This window comes from Camellia sinensis, chromosome 3 (genome assembly GCF_055761805.1).
Source record: "Camellia sinensis isolate YWXY chromosome 3, ASM5576180v1, whole genome shotgun sequence".
Classification (NCBI taxonomy): Eukaryota; Viridiplantae; Streptophyta; class Magnoliopsida; order Ericales; family Theaceae; genus Camellia; species Camellia sinensis.
The window spans coordinates 186,537,015-186,562,354 of record NC_138963.1 but is presented as its reverse complement, the minus strand read 5'-3'; the positions used below and the strand labels follow the sequence as shown (position 1 = coordinate 186,562,354).

General features: G+C 37.5%; 1 protein-coding gene across 1 annotated transcript in view; it reads left to right on the top strand.

Annotated features, from left to right (window-relative positions):
* The first annotated feature begins 20,622 nt into the window (after window positions 1-20,622).
* LOC114287941 (uncharacterized) overlaps window positions 20,623-25,340 on the top strand; it is a 43,654-nt gene continuing 38,936 nt past the window's right edge. Inside the window, exon 1 of the mRNA XM_082918691.1 lies at window positions 20,623-20,815. Within this exon, the coding sequence (XP_082774817.1) occupies window positions 20,623-20,815 (193 nt within the window). The remainder of the gene's footprint in view (window positions 20,816-25,340) is intronic.

Genomic DNA, 25,340 nt, shown 5'->3' with positions numbered 1-25,340 from the left:
TATTATGTATTCGGATCACTTTTGTTTAAAAAAATAGATGGTCAAAAAATTAACTGTTCATAAAAAAGTGATCCAAATACATAGTATCTGTTATCCGATCAACATAATGTTTTACAGAAATAATGTACTCAATAAACCCTAAAATGTGAACTGTTCAAATTATTGAAAAAAAACCAAAAAAATGAGCCCAATAGACCATACTCTACACTCCAATTTAAATGGTGAACTGGAGGCAAGCCATTACCATCAAATGGTATAGTCATCTCATCTTACCTTCCCTTACTTTTGGGTTAGGAAAAAAACTCACCTTTTTTCTGTTTTTCTTGTGGTAGGGTTTTCAATAACACATTATGCCTTAATTTGGGATGTGGATTAATTTTTTAGCTTTTTAATCTTTTGGCTATTTTAGCCTGGGACTAAAAAGTCTTGTTTGGGATGAATTTTTTGAATTTTTTTATTTTTGTGAGAAAAAAAATAAAATAATTATGGTTTGAATGTGACATTTTATCTTATTAACTTTTTAACTTATTTTATTTTTTTGACTAAAATAGTCACACACAAAAAAAAAAAAGCACACACCAAACATAGTGAGTGTTTGGGAAATGGCTATCTTTTAGGCTTTTTGGCTATTAGTAAACCATTTTAGTTTTTGTGTTTGGAAATATGAGATAGATTTTTATTTGAATTGTTGTATTAAAAAATGTGTTTGAAATGATATTTGAGACTGAAATGACAAATTTGTCTCTAATCTCACTTTTTTCAAAATTGGTGTAAAGAGGCAAAAGTGTCATTTACTACCGGTGGGACAGCCTGCTAAGTGACAGTGGTAGGCTGTTAGTGCACTGTCAAGTGGCAATGTAGGCTGCCGAGCTGTTTTTTTTTTTTTAAATATAAATCATTGGTTCAGCTACAGTAAAGGCTACTTGACTTTTTTCAAATTTAAGACTAAAATAACCCACCCCACATCCTCCCAAACACCGCCATAACCTATATAAGTCAAAGATTGACACTTCAAACTTTGGTGCTAATACCTCCTCTCCAATTATGATAAGCATTCGTCAATATATTCTCAAGTTAGTAGTCCCCAAATTAAAATGATCTACCTATTCTTGAATTATCCAAAGCAAAACATTTAATAAGCTCTCTTTGGTGCAAACCAACTTATACAAAATAATAAGCTTGTAGTGCAATTGCACAAGAGCTTTGTCGCCAAACTTCAACTTCAAATTTTCCACAAATAAAAAATAAATAAATAATCGATTATAATTTATAATAGAAAAGAAAAGAGTAAAGGGTCACTTCACTTTATGCTGGTCATGACTCGTGATTTCAAAACGTTGTTGTCCCTCAACTGTTCCCATCCTTTCACCTGAAAAGTATCCGGGTTTGTCCACTCTCTTGGATCATCATGGCTGCCTCTTTGTGAGCGTCCTGTGTGTATGGATCCATGTTCATGCATGGACATTAATGTCTCAAGCTTTAATACTTTCGTGAAATTTATTGGACTTTATAGTTGTATAATTTTAAAAATTTGCGTAAGAGTTAGGTAGCTTTTATTATAGTGGGGTTACGCTTTTTTATTTTTTATTTTTCATTTTTAAAAATTGAAAAAAATAAATAAATTATTGTTGGCACCATAAATTATAATTATTATTATTATTTATTATTTGTACAATTGCAGAACATGTGGCACTCTCCTCCTCATTTAGAGGTTATGAGAGGTTATGAAATGTAAAAAGATGATGGAGAACATGAAGAGTATAGAATATGAAGTGGAGGTTGAAAGAAATTATGGAAGATCATGGAGATTGAAATGGAGGAGATGGAAGAATAAGAAAGTTCTTAGGTAGTTTTTTTTTAACAAATGTTTGCCTATAAATAGCCATTTATGACTACATTGTAGGGAGATTTAGAACTCAAATCAAAGACAATTAATTTATATTTTTCTTATCATTTATATTTTTCTGCATTTTATTTTGCGCACTTCCTTTTCAAAGCATTTTATGCACTTCTTTTTCAAAGCATATGAGTAGAGATAAGTAATTGTTACTTTGATTGTTCACTCAATCATCTTTCTCTGTCTCCATCTTTCTTCTGCTAATTTTTCTTTTCTTTACACTTGGCAATTTTGAAGTCCTCTTCATTGAGGCAAAAGAATCGTCAACATAATCGCTTGATAATTGGCTTAAATTTAATCTGTAAGAATTTTTAAATCCTTGCTGGCACGCTCGCATTTATGATATTTTCCTTCATAAGAAAAATAAGCCAACAATTACATTTTGTAGTTCTACTCGATTACATGGATCTTTTTTTTTTTTCCTTTACACAATTGACCAAAAAAAAAAAAAACTACAAATAGTGGGTTTGTTGGGTTTCTTTTTTGAAAAACTGATGATAAATCCAATTTGAGTATTCCTTGAGGCGTTAGACCCACAGGATAGTTTTTCTTAGTGAGAAGTACATACTTTGTAAAATATTGTGGTGAGAAATACATTGTGTTATTTTGGATGACATTTTGTTTTCAATTTTACATTTTTATGTTAGTTTTTTTTAATCTACTTGTTCAAATTATTCAAAAAATCTAGCTGTTGAAATTATCTATTCAAAAATCTGTATGCTAAAATTATCTGTTGAAATTTTTCTAGCTTATTTTTTCCCATCTGTTGAAATTTACCAAGTATATTTTTCCTATCTATTGAAATTCAACAAGCTTGTTTTTTCTATCTGTTTAAATTTGTATTCTATCTGTTCAAATTATCTTTCTCTTTCTACAAACTCACTATTTGTTCAAATTTCTCTCTTTCTCCATAAACCCACTATCTGTTTTGAAATTTTCCAAGATTATTTTTTCCTATTTATTGAAATTCAACAAGCTTGTTTTTTCTATCTGTTACAATTTATATTCTATTTGTTCAAATTATCTTTCTCTCTCTACAAACTCACTATTTGTTCAAATTTTTCTCTTTCTCCATAAACCCACTATCTGTTCAAATCTTTTTCTCTCTCTCACTTTCCACAAACCAATTATTTGTTCAAATCTCTATATTTTTCTCTCCACAAAACACCTATTTTTTTCTTATCTTGTGACACCCCAAATTTTTTAAACATCAAGGGCAATAAAATAAACAAAATGACATAATAAATTAAAAACTAGACATCATAATAGGAAATTCCAACTCTCGTACATAACCAAAGGTTCAAACAATATTAAATAAAAACTTAAAATTATCCAAATACAACATTTAATGAAATTATAAAGTCCTTAATAGCTAATACATAAGATAATAAAATTTATTCAACTCCAGTCATGGCTTCAAGTCAGCTAAGGCTCTATGTTAGCGTTAACTCCATCTTCAGCTTCTATTCCTTCATCGTCAAAATCTAGCATAAAACGCTAGGGTAACAAAACATATGCCATGAGTTTCGTAAGAAAAAAACAACAAACCTATCTTTCTTTTTAAGAGGAAAATAACGAGATTGTAAACATGATATAACAATATATTCACAAATATAAATTACAACCATTAAAATAATTTTAACTATTTTAATAAATTAGGTGGCACTCAAAATCTCACCAAAGAGAGTTAACTTATCAACCACTAAGTCATGACCATGGTTAATTTGAAAACCCCCCTTGGTCAAATATTCAAGTGTTACCAACCGTAACTACCAAGAATGCCCACGCCCAGAGTTACATACCCAAGTAGTGGCATACGTGGTCTGCCCCAAGGGAAACAATCTGTCAGGGGTATGTAACCTCCCTATGTGCCACCACCCTTATTCCAAAACTGAATATTGAAAATTATTCAAATAAGTCATGTGCCATCTTAGGGTTTCATGACACAACTCATGTAAGAATTCTCAAAACCCTGACTCACCCTGAACCAATATCAACTGTCAACCATTAATTTTTTAAACTATTTAAAACTAGGACTCACCCTGAACAACCGGTATTAACCATCTACCGTTAATTTCGTACACTTCGTTGATCATTTTAATTAACTTCCATAATAGACACTAATAATTACAAAAATTAATACCATTTTCAACAGAAAATATTAACATATACATTCTACAATAATTCATCAATGTTTACAAATTATTGTAAACAGTTAAATCAAGCTATGGTGTGAAATAATAATTTTAAATACTAAAATAAATCACAACAACACACATGCATGAATTACTAATTTACAATATCTAATTAAATAGATTAGCACAACACTTATTTTTTTGTTCTAATAAATAATTGAATTGATAATCTTAATTCTTTGATATTCTGTCTAGAATTTTCAGAACACAATCTTCGTGGTAAAAATTACAATTAAATTATTTAGACAATTTTAAAATTCATGTAATTATCTGAAATGTTTAATAAACATGTTATGGTCATTTTTCAGAAAGAATTTCCTAAAAATAAGTTATAAATAATACTATAAAATTACATGATACACAGGTTCGTCATATTTTCTTAAAATAATTCCACATTGAAATCTATAAATCAAATCCATAATCTAAAAATTGAGGATGAACCTAGACTTCTAAAATTTTATTTTTAACTTAGAAAATATCAGATTTGATTTAATATAGAATTTTTAGTAATTTTTCAAACATGAAACAGAATCTGTCTAAAAATTTAGATTTAATCAAAATTTCATATAAATTCATACAAAGCTAGAATAATTGATACAAAAGTTTCTGAATGAATTAGACATCATTATTAACAACTTTGTAGAAAAAAAACCATCTCGAAATTTTGAGTATAAAATTTTCTAAAATTTATGCAATATTTTGGCATAGTTAAGAACCACATGATCAGACTAAGAACCACATAATTTTACTACTACTACTAATGTATAAATAACCTTCAAGCATCTAATATATATAACACCAAATTCATATGCAATTACAAACAAAACTCTATCAAGATTTTTAGCCTCATAGGCATTTGAATAAAATTTGATTTTGAAGGGAGAAAAAAAAAGAAAAAAAGAGAGAGAGAAGGTTTTGAGAGTTTTCTTACTTAGCAATGAGATTGAAATGAGATAGTGAAATGATAGGAAAATACTAGTTTGCTTTGTAGAAATCGAGATGAGCTGCTCCTTCCTTTGCTTTGTAGAAAAGACAAATGCTAAGACGTCGGTGATCTCTCTCGACCATGGTTGGTCGGGAAGGACACTCTAACGATCAAGTTAGAATATAGTTCAGACATATTGTTTGTTTCTTTGAAAGAAAATATCTTTTTTTTGTACCTCTCTTTAAACGATTTTCTTCTTCCCTTTTATAGTGTGGACACTTGGTATCTTGACCGTTGGATATTTGTCCCGATCTAATGGTGTTTTATGTCTTCAGGCACTAGTCGGGCAAGTGGACCAGTTGTCTTGATCTGTTATTGTCAGAGCTGCTGTATTTTAGATGACCTAGATTTAGTTCGGATATGGGTTCACATTCTTAATCGTTGGATTTTCTTTATTAGATGCTCAGTTTGTCAGAGTCGGTTGATCTCATATCCTTTGTTTTGTCATTTTTGATCTCTATCGTTGATTTCTATTTGATCCAAAGGTTTTCCTTCATATCACGGCTCTCTTTTTAGAAAACAATCTTGTTTAAATCTCCTATCATGTGACTTTGTTTTCTTTGCAACTAGATTTTTTACGGATTTGGGCCTGGCCTTTATTTGGAACTTTCCTTGGCCGAATAAAAATGCTTTGGGCCGTATCTTAATTTGATTGGGCTTTGGGCTTGAGTTTTTATCTTCCACAATTGGCCCCCTTTCGACGTTTCTTTTCTAAAGGATTGCCGAAAGTGTCCTAGCCGACTTTCGTAGGCTCCTAGGAAAACAGCGCCATCTGTGACACGCATCCGTTAAATATCCTTATTTAAATAATGACACCCGTCATTTCCTTCTTCAATGCACCATTTCGCGTCGGACGTATTTAATCGAAGGTTTTGGCCCTTTTCTCTTTCGTCTCCCATCGCATCACGTCCTCACCTCTTATATTCATTTCCATATCCTTCAGCAAAAGTTATTTGTAAGTTCATCTCCTTTCTTCTTATGATTTTGCATTTTTGTTAGCTTTTGTTTGACTAAAATGAATCGATTGAGGTCCTCTTTCGAATCCAAAAAAAGTATTGCTGAATTCAGGGCTTTGTATAATATCCCTGAGTTCCCACCTCCGATGATAGTTTGTCGGAGGGTTCTGAAGAACGAATCCCTCTCCTCTTGATAGATATAGTAGAGGAAGGAGTTAGATTCCCTTTGCATCCCCTCCTTCGAAAGGTGCTTCACTTTTATGGGGTACCCCCTTCCCAGCTATCCCCTAATTTCTTTAGGATAGTGATAGGAGTAGTGGCCCTGAACGATATTCTTAGAATCAACTTAGGTCTATTTGAGATTAGGTACTGTTACAATTTTGTTCCCACCACCAAAGAAAGAACAAAGTTTTACTTCAAACCCAGGTCGGTGAAGCGCCAACTTGTTCAAATGCTTCATGATTCTGGTAAAGGCGTGTGTTTGTTATAATAGAGGGAATTTGGGAATTTCCTCGTGGCATTGATTGGATCTGACCTGTTCCTAAGGTCACTAGGCGTCTAGGTTGTAAGTAACCTTTATTTGTTTTGTCCTTGTATCTGTCTTTCCATCTAATTTTACTAATAATTGTGTTCATTTACCACAGCTCCCGAAGTCTTTACCCATCCCAGTGAGTGGGAAGATCAAGTAAACCTCTCCCTTTTGCAGCTAGCTTAGTCGTACAGAGGGCCACCAGAACAACAAGGGCAAGGTTGGGCTGCTCGTGTCTTGCTCACATACGTTTCTCATTGCGGAATAGTAATAACCACAGATGGCATAGATCTTGGTGCTGACGGTGGTTTTGATTTTTTTATCCTTCTTCATTTACGTGAGAACGTTGAAGAAGTTGCTCTTGAAGAAGGATCCCAAGAAGAATCATCTAGTTCGGAGGCCACTATATCTAGCATCATGCCGCCGAAGAACTTTTTGAAGATTATCGCGGCCAGGAAGCGTGAATGAACTACGGCGATGACATCTGCTTCGCAAACGTTTTCTAACCCTACAACTGCCGATTGGCCCCAGCATTCGCCGATTGTCATAGTAAGCGATTCTCCTAATCCTGTAGTGGTCTATGATGACCCTATTTCTCCTGTCCAATGATTGGGCAAAAAACTATCCGATCAATCGACCGAAGTTCTGAAAAAGAGCTGCGCTGATCCTTCGGCGGTTGCCACGATATCATCTCCAGCCTCTGCTTCTGAACCAGTGGTCGTTATTTGTCCGATCACTTTGGTGCCTGCCCTTAAGGATTAGTAGTTGACGAATGCATATTCGGCTATGGGTAGCGCTGAAGTTGCTACTGCGATTGGTCGCAGTTCAATTTTACTGGTTGACGTCCCACACCTTGCCGAACAGTCAAATATTGCTATTTTCTCACAAACTCTACATTCTTCTTTGATAGTAAGTGGTTGTGTCTCCTTTTTATTGCTTAATTGTACGTTTATTTTTGGTTGGTTAGTTGGCTATGCTTTGTTTGAATTGAATGGTTACATGTAGGGTTTGTTTTCCATGTATGAAGCCATGGTGCGCCATAACAAACTGGTCAGGGCGGTAGATAAGTTGAAGTCGTCGAATGACTTACTAGTTGAGAAGACCAAAGAGCTTAAGCTGCGAGTAGCAAGTGTGGAGGGCAAAGTTGCAGAGTCCGATGCAAAGCTTCAAGCTATGGACTTAAAGTTAATATCTATAGAACAAGAGATCAATGCTTTGAAGATGGAGAAGGAACAACTTTCCGAAACACTTGTTGCGTCGAAGAAGAATCTGGCTAATGCGGTAAAGGTAGCGAAAGAGGAATGATACAATGAGGCTACCGCTGTATGCGAGATGCAGTTTGTCAAGCTTGAGAACACGTTATTTGAGGATGGCTAGACATCGGCACTGGAGGCCACGAATGTTCCAACAGACTCTGAGCTAAGCAAAAATGTTTCTTACCCACGCCCCAAAGTCGCCAATCAGAATACTGCTGAGAGAGTAGAGATTGGTAATACTTGGGATAAGGTTAGGAGAAACATTTGTGTGTGTGTGTGTGTGTGTGTTTATTTTTATTTATATATAGAGAGAGAGAGAGATGATGAATCGAATTTTTTCTTTTTGAGTTAATAGATCTGTGTTTGATGAAACAATCGCACTACTTGAGTTATATGCATTTAAATTTAAATTTATGCCAAAGCCTTATTCTTTGAGCAGACTCCAAGAGATCGGCTAATTTGTTTCAGCTATTTACACTATCTGTTGGATAAATCTTGAAAAAGAATTTCCATAAACTTGTTTTTGCGTAAAGCAAGAGATCGGCATATCGTACAACTGATGTACTGTTCTTCGGATATATTTTAAGAGAGGATCCGTATGGACCCGCTCCTTCGGCCAAAGAGAGCGACATAGCTTATGGCCGATGTACTATCCCTCAGATAGGTTTTAAGAGAGGATCTCCATGGACCCGTTCCTTGCACAAAGCAAGAGATCAGCATAGCGTATGGCCGAAGTACTATCCCTCAGATAGGTTTTAAGAGAAGATCCTCATGGATTCGTCCCCTGTACAAAGCAAGAGATCAGCATAGCATATGACCGAAGTACTATCCCTCAGATAGGTTTTGAGAGAGGATCCTCATGGATCCGTTCCTTGCGCAAAACAAGAGATCGGCATAGCGTACAGCCGAAGTACTATCCCTCGGATAGGTTTTAAGAGAGGATTCTCATGGATCAGTTCCCTGCGCAAAGCAAGAGATCGGCATATCGTATAGCCGAAGTACTATCCCTCAAATAGGTTTTAAGAGAGGATCCTCATGGATCTATTCCTTGCGCAAAGCAAGAGATCAGCATATCGTATAGCCTAAGTACTATCCCTTGGATAGATTTTAAGAGAGGATCCTCATGGATCCATTCCTTGCGCAAAGCAAGAGATCGGCATAGCGTATAGCCGAAGTACTATCCCTCTGATAAGTTTTAAGAGAGGATCTTCATGGATTCGTTCTTTGCGCAAAGCAAGAGATCGGCATAACGAATAGCCAAAGTACTATCCCTCGGATAGGTTTTAAGAGAGAATCCTCATAGACCCGTTCCTTGCGCAAAACAAGAGATCGACATAATATTTTTGCCAAATACGGCTAGGGTTAGGGTTTTTAGGGTTTTCACTTTTAGGTTCTCAATATGTTGACGTCACGTGGACATGTGTTGACAGTCCGACATGTCCATCACTATTTCACATTAAATGCGATGGCACATTTATCTAAAGAAGGCAATAGTCGTGTTAGAAGGGAGTGCTGGTTACTCTCATTTTACTTAAATCATTAGCATTAATAGTCGGGATTCTGCGCCTCCACCGCTTTATCAATCGAAGATTTTTCTGGTGGTGACACATGTCCTCTACTTCTGCAATTCAAATCATCATCCAAATTATAAGTGTTTGTGTATCCTTTTTATATGGTGTTAGTTTTACCAGGAGTTTGTATCCAGATGGGGAAGTATGCGTATCTACTTAGTAGTTTTGATGGTATATCCCATTTTCGATCTACTTGCGATATATTTGTTAGCGTGAATTGCCACGTCCAGATGATATTTTCTTATTCCCCAACGACGAGAGGGTTCCATGGTTAGTATCCTTGATAGTGGATGGTGGAGTTAGGTTTCCCCTCTACCCCTGACTTTGTGAAATCCTCTCCCATTACAGAGTCCCACCCTTTTTCCTGACAACAAACGCTTTTAAGATTATAAATGCAATGCTTGCACTGAATAATATGTTGGGCTTGGATTTGGGTTTGAGAGAGTTACAATATTGCTATAGTCTATATCAAGCTCCCTCAGGGACGTTCTATTTTGCATCAAAGCACCATGATCGGACAGATCACTTATTCGGGTGCTCCGAAAGTCCTTTGACGTAGAATTAGAAGATATGGTCATGGTCTCTAGGAGTTAGCAGTTTGCCTCCTCTCTTTTTGCTGAAGGTGCTGCAACTGTACCCCGAAAGCTGGGTGCTAGTGAGCCGCAATAATTTCCATGACTATATAGCTGTCATTCATTTGTTTGTTTTTGTGGATCGTCATTGTGTTGTGTTTGTTTTTTTATCTCTTGTTTTTATTTTGTTTTTATAGATCATCACGTGATAAATACAGATCGGCAAAACGAGTCCTTGGATGTAAATTTGCAAGCATTACAAGTAGTTTGGAGGTGTTCTGCCACTGCCTCACGATCGGTCGAGGTGTTGATTGATCAATTTCTGCCACGAGTAGTCTTGTCCCTTGTGTTCGATTGTGCTCCGGAAGCTCAAGAGGTAGGATTGTCGCATGCGTTGTTATTAGGAGAAGCAGACCGAGGAAGTCGTTTACCGGAGGTAATTCTATTATCGACTGGTTTGTCAGAGTCTTCGGATGACCAGGCAATCTAAGGCGGCTCAGAGGGCTAATCAGGATGCCAGTGATCGTAGTTTACGCAAAGCGGCCGATCATCCACCTAAAATGGCAGAACTGTCGTCAAGTCGTTAATGTGTTCAGGTAAGCAAAGAGCATGCGAAGAACGTTGTGGAGGTCCCGATTAAACATATTTTCCAACCAATGATCGGGAGTCGATCTTTAAATACGCTTGACTCTGTATTTTCTTATGCTAGGGTTGCCTTTGCGATGGCGCGAGGTATGCATATTCCAAAGGATATCTGACATCTGGAAGGACAATCGAACTAGCAAATTCTGGGCCAAGGAATCCAGAATCTGGTAATGGTAAGCTTATCATGGTATATGTCTAATTTCGGTTGCCTTTTATAATTTTAACGAGTATGATGATATAGGCTGTCAACCAATTTATAGAGGCTGAGGTTCGGTTAACCGAAGAGAAGGATTGACATGATAAAGAGAAACGCAAGATCGAAGAAAAAAAAAGATCTATCGCCGAGGAAAAGAAATGATTGTTGACGGAGAGGGAACATTCGAAGGAGGAGTTGACACGTGCTGAGAATAGAATTGCAATAGTCGAACTAGGCTAGATGTCGGCCGAAGAAAATGTTGAAGCGGCCACCCGTTAGCTTGATAAATTAAGATCGAATTATGAGGCTTTGAGGGTCGACGAGGAGACAATGAAGGGCCAACTTGAGATAGAGCTGAAGGCGAGTATTGAGGCCACCTAGAATGACGCAAATGCTGTGTATGCCAACCAGATGAAGAAACTGTAAAACTTCTTTTTCCAAGAAAGCTGAAGATCGGAAATGAAATGAATTGGGGTTGGAGTAGGGGTGTCCACGGTTCGGTTTGGGACGGTTTGCGGTTCGGTTTGGACCCGTCCGCATGTATATGGTTTGAGGAAAAGTCAACCCACAACCGTCCGCAATGCGGTTTGCGGTTTGTGCGGATAGGATTCGCAGTTGCGCGGGCGGTTGCGGGCGGTTTGCGGATTGAATTTGTTTTCAAAATTTTTTTGTTAAACCCTTTTTTTTTCCCCATTTTTTATCAATATGTCTTTTAGACTTTTTTTCTCCCATTTTCTAAAATGCTCTAACATTAATAATTAATGAATTAAAATTTATAAAAAAAACTTATAAAATAAAAAAACACAACAAAATCAATTCGTAACCTAAACAAATCATTCAAAGTCTACCTTCATCATTAACCTGCATTCATCTCAATTCGTAACCTAAACAAATCATTCAAAATCTACATTCATCATTAACTTGCATTCATCCTACATTCATCATTCCTAACCCAAATTAAAAAATCCTACATTCATCATTCCTAACCCAAATACAAAAAAAAAGAAGTAATTCTTCATTAACTTACCTTCATCCAAAATGCAAAAAATAAAAATAAAAATAAAAATTCATTATCTTACATTCATCCAAAACCAAAATGCAATTAAAAAAAAATTGTTGCCAAACTTTTTTGAACAGTCAGATTTTAAAAAAAATAAAAATAAAAATTATGCGGGCAGGTTGGGCGGGTGCGGGTCAAACCTGCAACCCGCCCACAACCCGAAAATTAGATCAAATCCAAACCGCACCCTACCCTAATGTGTTTGCGAAACTACCAATACATGCGCGGTTCGGATCTGGTAGGGTGGTTTGGGCGGGTCGGGTGACCCTATGCCCAGCCCTAGGTTGGAGAGTCATCCGAGCTATATTCCCAAGTTCCTTTGTCGAATCCCAAGGTTCCTATCCCTTCCGAGCTGGATAATTTGTAAAGATGTTGTTCGGGGGCCATTTTGTCTCTATCTTGTGTTACTTTTGTGTTTTTTTTTTTTTTTGTGTGTTTTTTTTTGTTTTAATCTGTACATTCGTATATGTTGTAAAATAGTTTTGATACATGAAAGGTATGCATAATATCATTCCTACCTTTGCATTTGTTAAACTTTTGGTTACACTACCTGAGCAGACGAAGGGTTGAATTCCTAGCCTTTTTGTCTCCCTTTTTCTTTTGTGAGAGCATTCCCTTGAGATTTCTACTCAACATGTTCACGTTAGCAAAGAACCCTACCAAATCTTGCTTGTACAACATCAACAACCGCCTCCAATCTCTCTCTTGCGCCACCATCACTCCTCTTCCAGCCATTGTCGACTTCACTCTTCCGGCGACTTTTACTTCTATTGCTCTCTCGAAGGCCTTCTTATTGTTCTTCTTCTTCTTCGAATTGGCATTCGAAGGAGCGAGAAAGACGAAGGTGTCCTTGTCGTCGATGTTGCTCCCATAGAGAAGATTGCGAAACTTTCACCGCTTTGATGATCCTGTCGAGCTGCTCTTCTTACATCTCTCTGGCGACTTCGCTACCTCAGACGTATCAAATTTTGGTTTCCAGATACAGTAGGTTCCTGCTAGAACTCCATTGAGCTCGTCGGCTTCGGAAGAGGACCATGACGGAGGATCGTGGTCCTTGAGAATTCGAATCGGTGGCGGAGTGGGAGGCTTATAAGAATTCACTTCACCTTTACAATTTTCAACATCAGAAAACAACAAATCTCTACTGAAAATAGGGAAAACAGGCCTGACCTAGCCGTTGTAGAAGATCTCATCGACAAAGGTGGGGTCTTCACACACACAAGGGAACTCAAAATCATCATCATCATCATCTTCATAGCTCTTCGTTTCTCCTTCTTCTTGGACCCCTAGTTGTTCCTCGATCAGGATTTCATAAACACAGTAGTCTTCCTCCAATCCAGAAATTTGATCTTGCAACCTCTTTTTTTTGCTAGCATCTGATCAGTCTCGTGTTTTTTACTTCTTAGTTCCTCTTCCAAATCACTATTCTGGTTCCGTAGAGAGTCCACCTCCCGTTCTAGGTCCTTCACCTGTACCATAAGACCCTTTTTTTCTTCGAGCATCTTCCGTTGATCAGCAATATTTTTTTCTGACTCCTCTTCCAGTGTTCCTATCCGAACAAAGTATTCTGACATTTCTAGAATTTTTTTCTCCAGTTGAGATTCAAATTCAATTTTCTAGCTATTTAGGTTTCCTAGCTCCTGTTGCTTTTCATTGACCTTGTCTAACAGGTCCTTGACTTGACCCGATGCTTCATTGCTATCACGTACCAATTGTTCTTCCAATTTGGTTTTTTGGGTCTGTAAGGTTTCCACTTCCAATTGCAGATTGTTAATCCATGTTGTCATATCCTCAATTTAAGACAACAAATCTTTCTTCTTCTCCTCAAGTTTCTTCAAAAGACTGGAAAGCTTATCAGCTTTCTATTTTCAATCTCTTCTTTCTGGGTACGCAGATTGTTAACTTGCGTCGTTAAGGCCATAATTTGAGCGGACCCTTAATTCCCGACATCCTCAACTTGCTTTTGGAGAGTAAATGACTCCTCCGCTTGCTTAACTAATGTTTTCTCCACCGACTTAAACTCCAGAGAAATCTCGTCGCTGCTACCACTCTCCGGCACTTCTAAAATGGTCGAAAGCGGGCCCGACCTGTCGAAAATAGCAAGAAATGGGTTTTACGATCTTGCTTTCGCTTGTTTGGGGCTAAAAATGGGTCGAAGAAGTTTGTGAAACGACCGAGAAAATTTTGAGGATTTTTTGGAGATGGGTTGTGGTGATTGTTACGGTGGCAGAAGTGGTGGCGGGTGGTGGTGATCGGATAAGCGATGCATAGAGAGGGTTCTAAAAGAAATGGTGAAGTGAAGTTGGCGTTCAAAGGATTTAAGCTCAAAAGAGTCGTATAGTGAGCTTCCACAATCCATTATTTGTTTGTTTATTGGGAAAAAAAGAGAGAGATGTAGAGATGGTTACACAACTTTAGAGAAGGAGAGAGGAAAAGTTTATTTACTTTTATCCTGAAAGGTAGGTTCATTTTTTCCATATTCTTTGCTTTTATCTTGAAAGGTAGGTTCATTTTTTCCATATAAAGTTGGGGTATCAATGTGGAAAGTTTTAACATTTCCATTTCAACTTCATTTCCTTCACTAGTAACTCTGTGTGTGTGTGTGTTTGTGTGTGTGAAAGTGTGAGTGTATGTGGAAACTTTCCATATTCTTGGCTTTTATCCTAAAAGGTAGGTTCATTTTTTCCATATAAAGTTGGGGTATCAATGTGGAAAGTTTTGACATTTCCATTTCAACTTCATTTCCTTCACTAGTAACTCTATCTCTCTCTCTCTCTCTAAGTTAGGGTATTAATGTGGAAAGTTTTGACATTTCCATTTCAACTTCATTTCCTTCACTAGTAACTCTCTCTCTCTCTCTCTCTCTCTCTCTCTCTCTCTTTAAGAGTGTGCGTGTATGTGTGTGTGTGTCTTCAACACTTCTTAAGCTACAAGTTCTCTATTGCAGTAGGGGAAATAGATAGTCAGCCTTGAAATAATACCTCCTCATTAAGTAGTCTTATTTGCTTTCCTCCATTTATACAAGTTGTGGAACAAGTTGTGGAAGTCATGATAGAATTCAAACCTTGCTTCGAACAACATTTGCTTGTATGGATCTTGGAGGTTCTTCTTCCTCTTCTGAAATGTCGACGTGTGGTAAAGCAGTCCATGCTCCTGCTGTTACTGGCTAGGATACTTGGCCAGAACCATCCTATCCCCAAACAATGGAGTGAATTTACCACAGATTTGTGAAGTTTGATGATCCGACCTTGGTTCATCCATCTCATCAAAGCTCGGTGGTATATCCTTACGTACCATTCGACCGAATTCGTTGTTTGGAAGACAATCTTCTTTCGGCGTGGTACACTTTGATCCTTCCGAGCAAAATAATACGGAAGGTCCCGAATTCAACTGAGGGTTTGGGATTTAGTCCATCATGTTCGACCAAAAAGGCAAAGCTCTCCTCATCTGACTGGCGTAATTTTGTAAATGAACCACATTATTCTCTATTTTTTAGTTTGGACCCTACGGTACGTGCTTTGCCTTCGAATTCAAACTGGATCGAGGAATTAAAACTCACACTTTTTGAAAGACAACACTTTCTCGCCTACCGAGCCCCTATTTCCCCTTTGGATTACCAATGGTATAAGGCCCAAACCGTTATTGTAACCTTTTTCCATTTATGCTTCGAAGTTCTTCATAATGACATTCCCTTGAAGAATCTTCAATGGGCTTGTGATATTGTTTCGGGATGCCATGTTCTTAATCCAATTATCAGGCAGAACTTTACACCTTTCTGGATCAGCTCCCACTTTTGCTTCACTGGCATAAGAATAATATGACCACCTGTCAAGCTTTGGATGAGATTTATGCTACTTACATCCATACTCAGTATGAATCAGAGAATCTTCTTGAAAACTATGCAGATTTCAAGAATAAAGACTCGACCTATTGGGACTATGCAGATATGGATGAAGTGGAGATGGCCCTGAAACAAACAGAGTTTGAAATGAGGCCGAACAACTCTTTTTCTGAATAAGGGCCCAACAGCTGGAAAAGCCTCAATTGGATAGGATAGAGGATAGATCGGAGAAGGAATATGTATTCATTGAATATTGTTGGAATAAGTTTCGCGATCTTGTAATTTTGTCGATTCCTTACTTTTACGAAATTGAGAATGTAATTGTAATGACCCCGACCTCCGATTAATGCTAATTCATGATTAATTATGCTTAACAGTAATTTAGGAAGGATTTGGAATTAATATGCATGTGTATTGCATTATTTACGTGTTTCTATCTGTTTGCGATAAAATGATATGTTCATGTCTTTGACTTTAAATTGCGAATTGAAAGCCTTATCGGCGTCCGAATCAGAAATTGACTTGATATATGTGCTAGTTAAGATTTATAGAATTTTATGGTAGGTTTAATTAAAATTTGGTTCGGAGCGATTAAATTATATTAAATAACGTTAAATTACATTAGTCTAATTATTTACGAAATTTCCCTTGAGTGGGCCACTACCTGAGACTATGTTGAAGCCTTATTGCACTTGATCATACAACATTTCCTCAGCCACTTTGAAGACAAAACCGATTGAGAGAGAGAGAGTAGGAGTATAGACTTGTGTTCATCAAACTTAACTTGGAGACTTGGAGAAATTGAGGGTTGATTTCGTATTTGAGCTTCTAGGCTTGGAATTCAAGACTTAAGGTAGGAGATTTCCCTTTCAATTGTGTATTTAAGTTTAATTCTTGCATGGTTCATGGAAGATTAGAGTTTAAAGTCAAGAATTGGTTTTAAGTGTTAAATTGAGGCTTAATTCATGCATGCATGTTCATATCTTGGCATTTTGAAGTGTTTTCATGGTAGTTCTTGCATGCAAGCCCATATTCTAGCCTTAGTCCATGAATTCATCATGATTTTGAGCTCAATCTTACATTTGGTCATGTTTTAGAGCATTAGATTTAAAATGAACACTTGCATGTAAGCTCTTGTTTTGTTCTTGAAGTTTTATTTAAAATTGTGTTTAATTGAACTACCTTTGGGCTTTGATTTAGCAAATTGATCTTCAAAACATGTCATACTATGAGTTTACAAGAGTTTTCCAGAAAATTAGTCCAAGAGGATCGAAATTGATGCATTTAAGTTGAGTTTTGAGCTTGAGGTTCAAATCTGGAAATTCCAGATTTTGGACTCACGCTCGAGCGGGGAACTCCACGCTCGAGCATACACACTGAGTTCATGCAGTCCGCTCGAATGGGGAAAGTGACGCTCGAGTGGGATATGCGTGTATCTAGTACTTTGCATGTGTTTACAATCCGCTTGAGCAGGGTAATGCACGCTCAAGCGAGGACTTGTGTCTCACGCTCGAGCGGGTATCGAGTGCCCATCGAGCGCGAATTTCATGCATCTAGTACTTTTACTGTAGCTTGCAGTCCGCTCGAGCGGAGTAATCCACGCTCGAGCAGATTCCTTTGTCTGCATGTCTGCTCGAGCATAGAAGGCCACGCTCGAGTAGGACCCCTGTTTCAGCAAAATTTTGAAAAGTGTTTTAAAGCACATCTTTGCATCCTCATTCCATCCTAGGCATTCCTAGGCCATGTTTAAGACTCTATAGTGAGGGTAAGAGATTAGAAACACACTAAGAGCCAATGAAATAAGTTTTGTACAATTAGAACGTGTGTTTCATGTGTGCATCTGCTATGTGTTGTGTATGTCACGTACCACGTACCGTTTGACCAAGTTTACTCCGTCTGTTTGACGTAGGGCTGCAAATGAACCGAGCTGTTCATGAACAAGCTCGGCTCGGCTCGGCTCGGCTCGGCTCATTTACTAAACGAGCCGAGCTCGAGCTCGAGCTCGAATATTAGGCTCGTTTAGTAAACGAGCCGAGCATGAGCTCGCATAAGCTCGGCTAATCTTTATTTAAATTATATAATAAAAATATATTTATATATTAAATAATATATAAATATATATAAATACATTATTTATATATTAAAAAAATATAAATATATATATAAATAATAATATAAATACATTTTTTATATATTAAATAATATAAATAATATTTTTTATTTAAATATTTATATTTAAATAATATAAATAATATTAAAAAAAATTATCGAGCCGAGCCGAGCTCGAGTTTCATTAAAATTAACGAGCCGAGCCGAGCTCGAGCCCAGTTCTTTATCGGGCCGAGCTTGAGCTCAATAAACGAGCTCGATAAGTAAACGAGCCAAGCTCGAGCTCAGCAAAGCTCGGCTCGGCTCGGTTCGTTTACAGCCCTACTAAACGAGCCGAGCTCGAGCAGGTATCGAGCGCCCATCGAGCGTGAATTTCATGCATCCAGTACTTTTACTGTAGCTTGTAGTCCGCTCGAACGGAGTAATTCACGCTCGAGCGGATTCCTTTTGTCTGTATGTCCACTCGAGCGTAGAAGGCCACACTCGAGCGAGACTCCTGTTTCAGCAAAATTTTGAAAGTGTTTTAAAGCGCATCTTTGCATCCTTATTCCATCCTAGGCATTCCTAGGCCATGTTTAAGACTCTATAGTGAGGGTAAGAGATTAGAAACACACCAAGAGCCAATGAAATAAGTTTTGTACAATTAGAACGTGTGTTTCATTTGTGCATCTGCTATGTGTTGTGTAGGTCACGTACCACGTACCGTTTGACCAAGTTTACTCCGTCTGTCTGACTCAAGGCCCACTGTGAGTAATAACTCTATAAAGTTATGTTTAACCTAAGTATTTTCTGACTGGTATGGTATAGTCTGTTTTCTGAAATGCTATCTTACTAATGATGAATGAATGTCCAATTTTCTGAAAAGTATTTGTGGCACCCTTAGTTCACGTGGCCCTCGCCCGAGGGTAACAATACCGCGGCCAATCTACATGTGGCCCTCGCCCAGGGGTAACAATACCGCGGCCAATCTGCACGTGGCCCTTGCCTAGGAGTAATAATACCATGGCTACTTGCGTGCAAGTTATGGACCTTTATGGTCGTTGGTGCCAACTATGTATGTGGGTCTCTGGACCAATCTGTTCTGATAGCTAATGGGTGTACCACGTGTGATCTAATGCAAAATCTGAATATGAACATGAGTGTATATCTGAATCCATATCTGTTTTGAAATCTGAATATGTTCTGATTTAAATACTGGATTCTAACTTATGATGGACATCATTCATATAACCCATTTACTTTATTATTATTCACTAGGTTTTCGCTCACAGTTTATATTATGTATGTAGGTGAGCCAGCACATAACCAGGGCCAGAGTTGACGGCCTTCTGTACTGTTTTTGTCAGCTAACCGTTGTGCCTCCTGTGGAGGTTCCGATCGAAGTTTAATGCCATGACTGTTTTTGCTTTCATGCTAGTCTCTGTAACTGTTTGTAAAGTCAGATCTTGGGAAGTTCACTTCTGTAAATATTTTGTAAATATTATGTATCTAGACTGGCATGTTTATGTATATATAAATAAGTTTTAAAATCTTCTGTCCCATGTACGTTGTCACAGCTCATTGGACCTTGTCTATTTTGTATTATTGCTTCCGCAGCCCCTTATTACTTGATAATCTGTTCAGAGGCCTTTGGTAATCCACGGATTACTGGTCGGTTACGGTGCTAAACCTACAGGGGTGGGTTTGGGTCGTGACAGAGTGGTATCAGAGCACGTTTTCTACCGCACACACAGGTCCGTATGAGCTTAGGATGTCCTAGTAAGAGTTAGGGGCATTCCATCTGCATGTGTGAGTGTGTGGTAATTCAACTGAATATGAAAACTGAATGTACATTTACATCAAATGAATTGAAAGAAATGAATAAGATTATGCCTGTGTTTATTATCATTTGATGTCTGTATAGGAAGATGGACAATGCAAGGGGAAGTGGTGAAAGTGTATCTTCAGAGGCTCGCATGGGCCGAATGGAACAGATGTTAGCAGCGTTGACTGAAGCCTGGACACAACAACAGAGACAACAACCTTTGCCCCCTCCGCCTCCACCAGCATAAGCCGAGGCAGATAATAATGACATCATCAATCTGACACAAAAATTCATGAAAATGAAACAGCCAACGTTCTATGGTGGAATTGAACCTTTGAAAGCAGAGACGTGGCTGCTTGAAATGGAGAAGTTGTATGAAGTGTTCCCTTGTACCGAAACTCAGAAAGTCCTCCTAGCCACATACACTCTGAAAGATGAAGCTCGCAGGTGGTGGTTACTGATCCGAAATGGCAATGGGAATATGACATGGGCACAGTTTAATGTTATCTTCTACGACAAGTACTTTCCCCAATGTTTCAGGGATCGAAAAGTGTCAGAATTCCAAGAACTTAAATAGGGAAGAATGGCTGTAGCAGAGTATGAAGCTAAATTCACCGAGTTGGCACGTTTTGCTCCACATATAGTGGATATTGATTACAAGAAAGCACGGAAGTTTGAGGGAGGGCTGGACCTGGAAATATTTGACCAAGTGGGTGTCCTAAAGTTACCTACTTACGTGGAGGTACTTGACAGGGCATTGATGACAGAAGCCACAATAGTAGCTAAGAAACAAACTACAACACCAACAACAGAATGGAGAGGAAAGAGGATCGGATTCAGTTTCAAGAAAGGCCAGTCAGTTTCGAAGAGGCAATATACAGGATCCTCCGGCAGCTCTAGCCCAAGTAGCTGATCTACTCCGAACTGTCCCGACTGCAGAAAGAAGCACAGAGGTGCTTGTTATCGGGCATTAGGTGCGTGTTTTCGCTGTAGCAAGACTGGCCACATGGTGAAGGATTGCCCGATGAGATCCAACGAGGTTAACCGTCCTATGACAAGTTCCACCGGGTCTGTTTCCACAACAAGACCAAATGCAAGGACCGATGTTAGAGGGAATGCAAACAATGAAACATTGAGGCAAGGAAGAGTGTTCGCCTTAGTGCCTGGTGACGTACCCAACACCTATACTGTGGTGTCAGGTATACTCTCTGTATCTTCTCAAAATGCATGTGTACTGATAGATTCTGGTTCTCAAAAGAGTGGCTTGGGCTCAGTGGTTCAACTCAGTGGTTCAGGATTAAAGGGCTGAGCTTAAAGTCAGAAGTTCGAGCCCCCATAGCAACAAGTGTTTCTTTTGTTTTGTTTTGGTTTTATGTACATATGTCTCGTATACCTATATATATATATATATATTTGAATATTTTGTCACAAAAGTGGTTTGGCTCAGTGGTTGAGGACTCGAAGAAGCCTAAGTTAGAGGCTCGAACCCCCGTATCTATGCATTTGTGTTTTTCCTTTCTTTTTGCGTGTTTTGCGTACGCACGTTGACGTCAACAAACGGAATATGCCTTCTCAGTAACGACATCTTCCCACTAACGACCACAAACAGAATATTCAAGCAAACAGAATATTTCCTGAATATGTATATGTATACCATATGTATATATCTATGTGTTTTTTGTATACGGTATTTGGTATTTATAAAAAAAAAAATCTTTTTTTTTTTGAAAAAAAAAAATCATTCTATTATACCTTTTGGAGTTCGAATTCACCTTTGTTCTTTTCATGTGAAATGTGTTAGGATTTGATATTTACCCGATTAAAATATTTCTCTCTCTGTATGAGATGCGATTAGGTATGCTTGTTGGTTATATCACCTTTGTTCCTTTCACGTGAAACGTGTTAGGATTTAATGTTTACCTAGTTAAAACCCCTCATCTCTCTGTATAAGATACGGTTAGGTACGTCTGTTGGTTTTGTTGTAACCAAACGATATTGTATGTACGGTTCATTCAGAGGAGTTTCGGATAAGTTATTTGTGTCTCGTGTCTTGGTAGGAGAACCTGCACGGCTTTGTAGTTAAGATCACTTTGTACATCTATTGCACTCGATCACTTTGTGCATCTATCGCACTCATTCACTTTGTGCATCTATCGTACTTGTTCACTTTGTGCATCTATCGTACTCGATCACTTTTTACATCTATCGCACTCGTTCACTTTGTGCATCTATCGCACCCGATCACTTTGTGCATCTATTACACTCTTGTACTTTGTGCATCTATCGCACTCGATCACTTTGTATATTTATTGCACACCTTCACGTTGTCCATCTATCGCACTCGATCACTTTGTGCATCTATCGCACTTGATCACTTTGTGCATCTATTGCACTTGATCACTTTGTGCATCTATCGCACTCGTTCACTTTGTGCATCTATCGCACTTGATTACTTTGGGCATCTATCGTACTCGTTCACTTTGTGCATCTATCGCACTCGTTCATTTTGTGCATTTATTGCCCTCGATCACTTTGTGTATCTATCACACACCTCTTTATTGTTTCTCAAGGTGCGTGAAACGCGGCCCTGGGTGGGTTTTATCTCGGGACGTGTGAAACATGACCCCGAGCGATTTTTATTTCTCAAGATACGTGAAATGCGGCCCTGAGCAGGTTTTATCTCGGAACGTGTGAAACACAACCCCAAGCAATTTTTATTCCTCAAGACGTGTGAAACGTGGCCCTAAGTAGGTTTTACCTCGGGATGTGTGAAACATGATCCCGATCGGTTCTTCTTCTATCTCAAGATGCGTGAAACGCGACCTTAGGTGTGTTTGCTCTTGGGATACGTGAAACGCTATCCCAAACGGTTTTGTTTCTATCGTAGGACGCGCAAAGTGCGGCCCTAAGCTGTTTTGCTTTCACATCGGGACGTGTGAAACACGATCCCGAGCGATTTTCGTCTTCTTATTTCTCAGGGTGCGGGAAATGTATCCCTAAGCGATGTTTTCTTTCCTCGTCCTGTGTTTTGGGACAGGTAGAGTGTTGTTAGTTCATATGCTGTTCTCTATCTTGCGTATTGTATTCATTATTGCTTCTTGCATCATCTTGTATGATCATTTGCATTATGCATATCATTTGCATCTTGCCCCCGAACTACGCAAGTTTGATTCCTTGCAAAAAAATACGTAGGCAACCCTCGGGTTCAACAAATTGTTTGCACATTTATTTGTTTGCCCAAGTCTTCCGACCTTGTCAAAAAGGTCGTCTTCGAGTTTTGACATTCACTCACGTCATGAAATGACTTCGAACTCTGTCAAAGAGGGACAACTGTAGACACCCCATTTTGACCGACCCTAAGACTTGGACGTTTTCTTTTGATTACCCAATGATGATAAGTAGAATGTGTTTCTCACAGAATCCTCAATAAGAGTGATGGAATTTGAACTTTAAACCCAACATTCACTGTTATGGCTAAATTGTTTTAAAATACTAAATATTTTCATTAGTTTAGTATTTTTGTAATTTTGCATAATTTTATGTGTTTGTTCATATTTTTGGTGTTTTTATATAAATTGGTATAAATTATATATTTTATATATATAAAAGAAAATAATAAAAAAGTTATATTATTATATTTTATGTTTAATATTATTATATTATATGTTTAGTATTTTATATATAGCTATATTATTATATTATATGTTTAGCATTTTAGTATAAATTATATAATTTATATATGTTATATATTATATTATAAAAATCTTTTAATGCCAGTCAGCCCTCGGCTCCCGACATCCAAATCAAACAACATAAGGTATATATATATTATATTATATGCATATAACTATATATTATTATATTATTATATTATTATATTATATGTTGTTGTGTTACTTATATAAAGCAATGGAGGCTCAACAAAGGAGGGGGGGTTAATCTGAAGAGAATTGAAGAGCGTTAGAGAGAAAAGAAAAAAAACATTTTAACTTGGGCCAATGCATACCATAAACTCCATAATTTCGAATTGAGAATTTGAGAACACACTTCCTACACTTAAGGGTGATCAAGAGGAAATTTGTGAACTAAGGAGTTCATCATTTCCTTGAAAGGTGAATTTTACAAACCTTTCATTTTCTTACATTTCTTACTTATTTTGCTCTTTTGTTTACTTTTATTGTTGCTTACATACACTGGCAGTTAAGCAGTAGAATACCTATATTGTTGCTTACTCCATAATTTTGTTGCTTATATATTGTTGTAGTTTGAAAGTGATGAATTGATGTCCCATATATGTTATTTTTAGTATGAGAAAAAGATCTTCCATGCTAAATGGTTTAATCTCTTCGGCGGTTCATTACCAGGGCATTACATCTCTCTCATACCAAGAACAACGCCTTGTTTGACGCTTCTTTCCATTTAGAAGACTTAAACTCACCATTGGATGTAAATTTAAAATTGAGTAACTAAAATTGAGGCTAAATGGTGCAAGATAATAATTTGGTTGTGTTCAATCGGACGTTAATTGAACACATGGAAACTTGAGGCAGTTTATACACATTAGTGATAAAATGATTCAAGTTTCCAAGGTCACCACTTCCTTTGATCAATTCATGAAAGGGAAGAGGTTAGAGTCATATTTTGTTGCATTTATTGAACTTGCACACTTTGATTCACAAGCCATCATGTAATGAAATTGTTTGAGTTAGTGGTTTGTGGCTTAAGTTTACTTCTCCTTTGATTCATTCATGAAAAAGAAGGGTGAGTTGAGCAGACTACCCTAGAGAATACCCTGTGCATGCTCTATTTGTCCTCTGTTGCAACAAGGTGAACTGGGCAGCAGTGGCCGGCAAGCCACTTCCCATGGCCAACAGTGGCCGGCATCCCTCACCAGTGGCCGACCGGCCACTAATGCAAAATTCAGCAATGTGTTTTTTTGGCAGAGTAGAGCCATTCTAGAAGTGGGGCAATAGTGTATGTGTTCCATTGTGCAACAGAGGCTCTCTAGAAGCAAAACAGTGGCTTTTCAGGTGGAAATCGAGCATATGCATAAACATTCCTCACTTCTCGAGGTGGAGTAATTAGTTGTTTAGTTTTCTTACTTCTTTTAATGATACTTGTGTTGTAATTATTTAATTAGCTAAAGTAGTTAATTAGTTATGAGTTAATTTATTTCATTTGATTTGTAATAGTTAATTAATTAGCTTAGCTTAAATAGTTCGCTAGTTAGTTTATTCATTCGGACTCTTCTTTGTGAGAGCATAATGTTGTAATAATGTGTATGTCTTCCAACCCCACGTCTTTCTCCCTTTTATTTAATTGTTTATGGTGGTTAGTATAGGGACATCACGTTTAAATTAACATTCTTCATGTTTGCATCCACTTGTATTGCATGCACCGAGACTCGGTTCATCATTCCAACTGCGTTGTTAGTTTAATACTTATTTGAATACGTGCTTAAATCACATGCTATCAATTGATTCATTTACCATGTTAAGTAGCTGAGCTTATTTTAGATTGCATATCACATGTGTTGCATTAGTCATATTGCATAGTTAGGAATTATGTATCTTTTTTAATTCTCTTATGTCTTTTTGGCTTGGAGTACGAGGTGAGCCTTTACTTGCTTTAGCATATTGCAATAGTGTAATTGTTGCCATGTCTAGCATTCTTACCATGAGGCTAAATGCTTAATTAGTATACTTGCTTGTATGCTTGTGAATG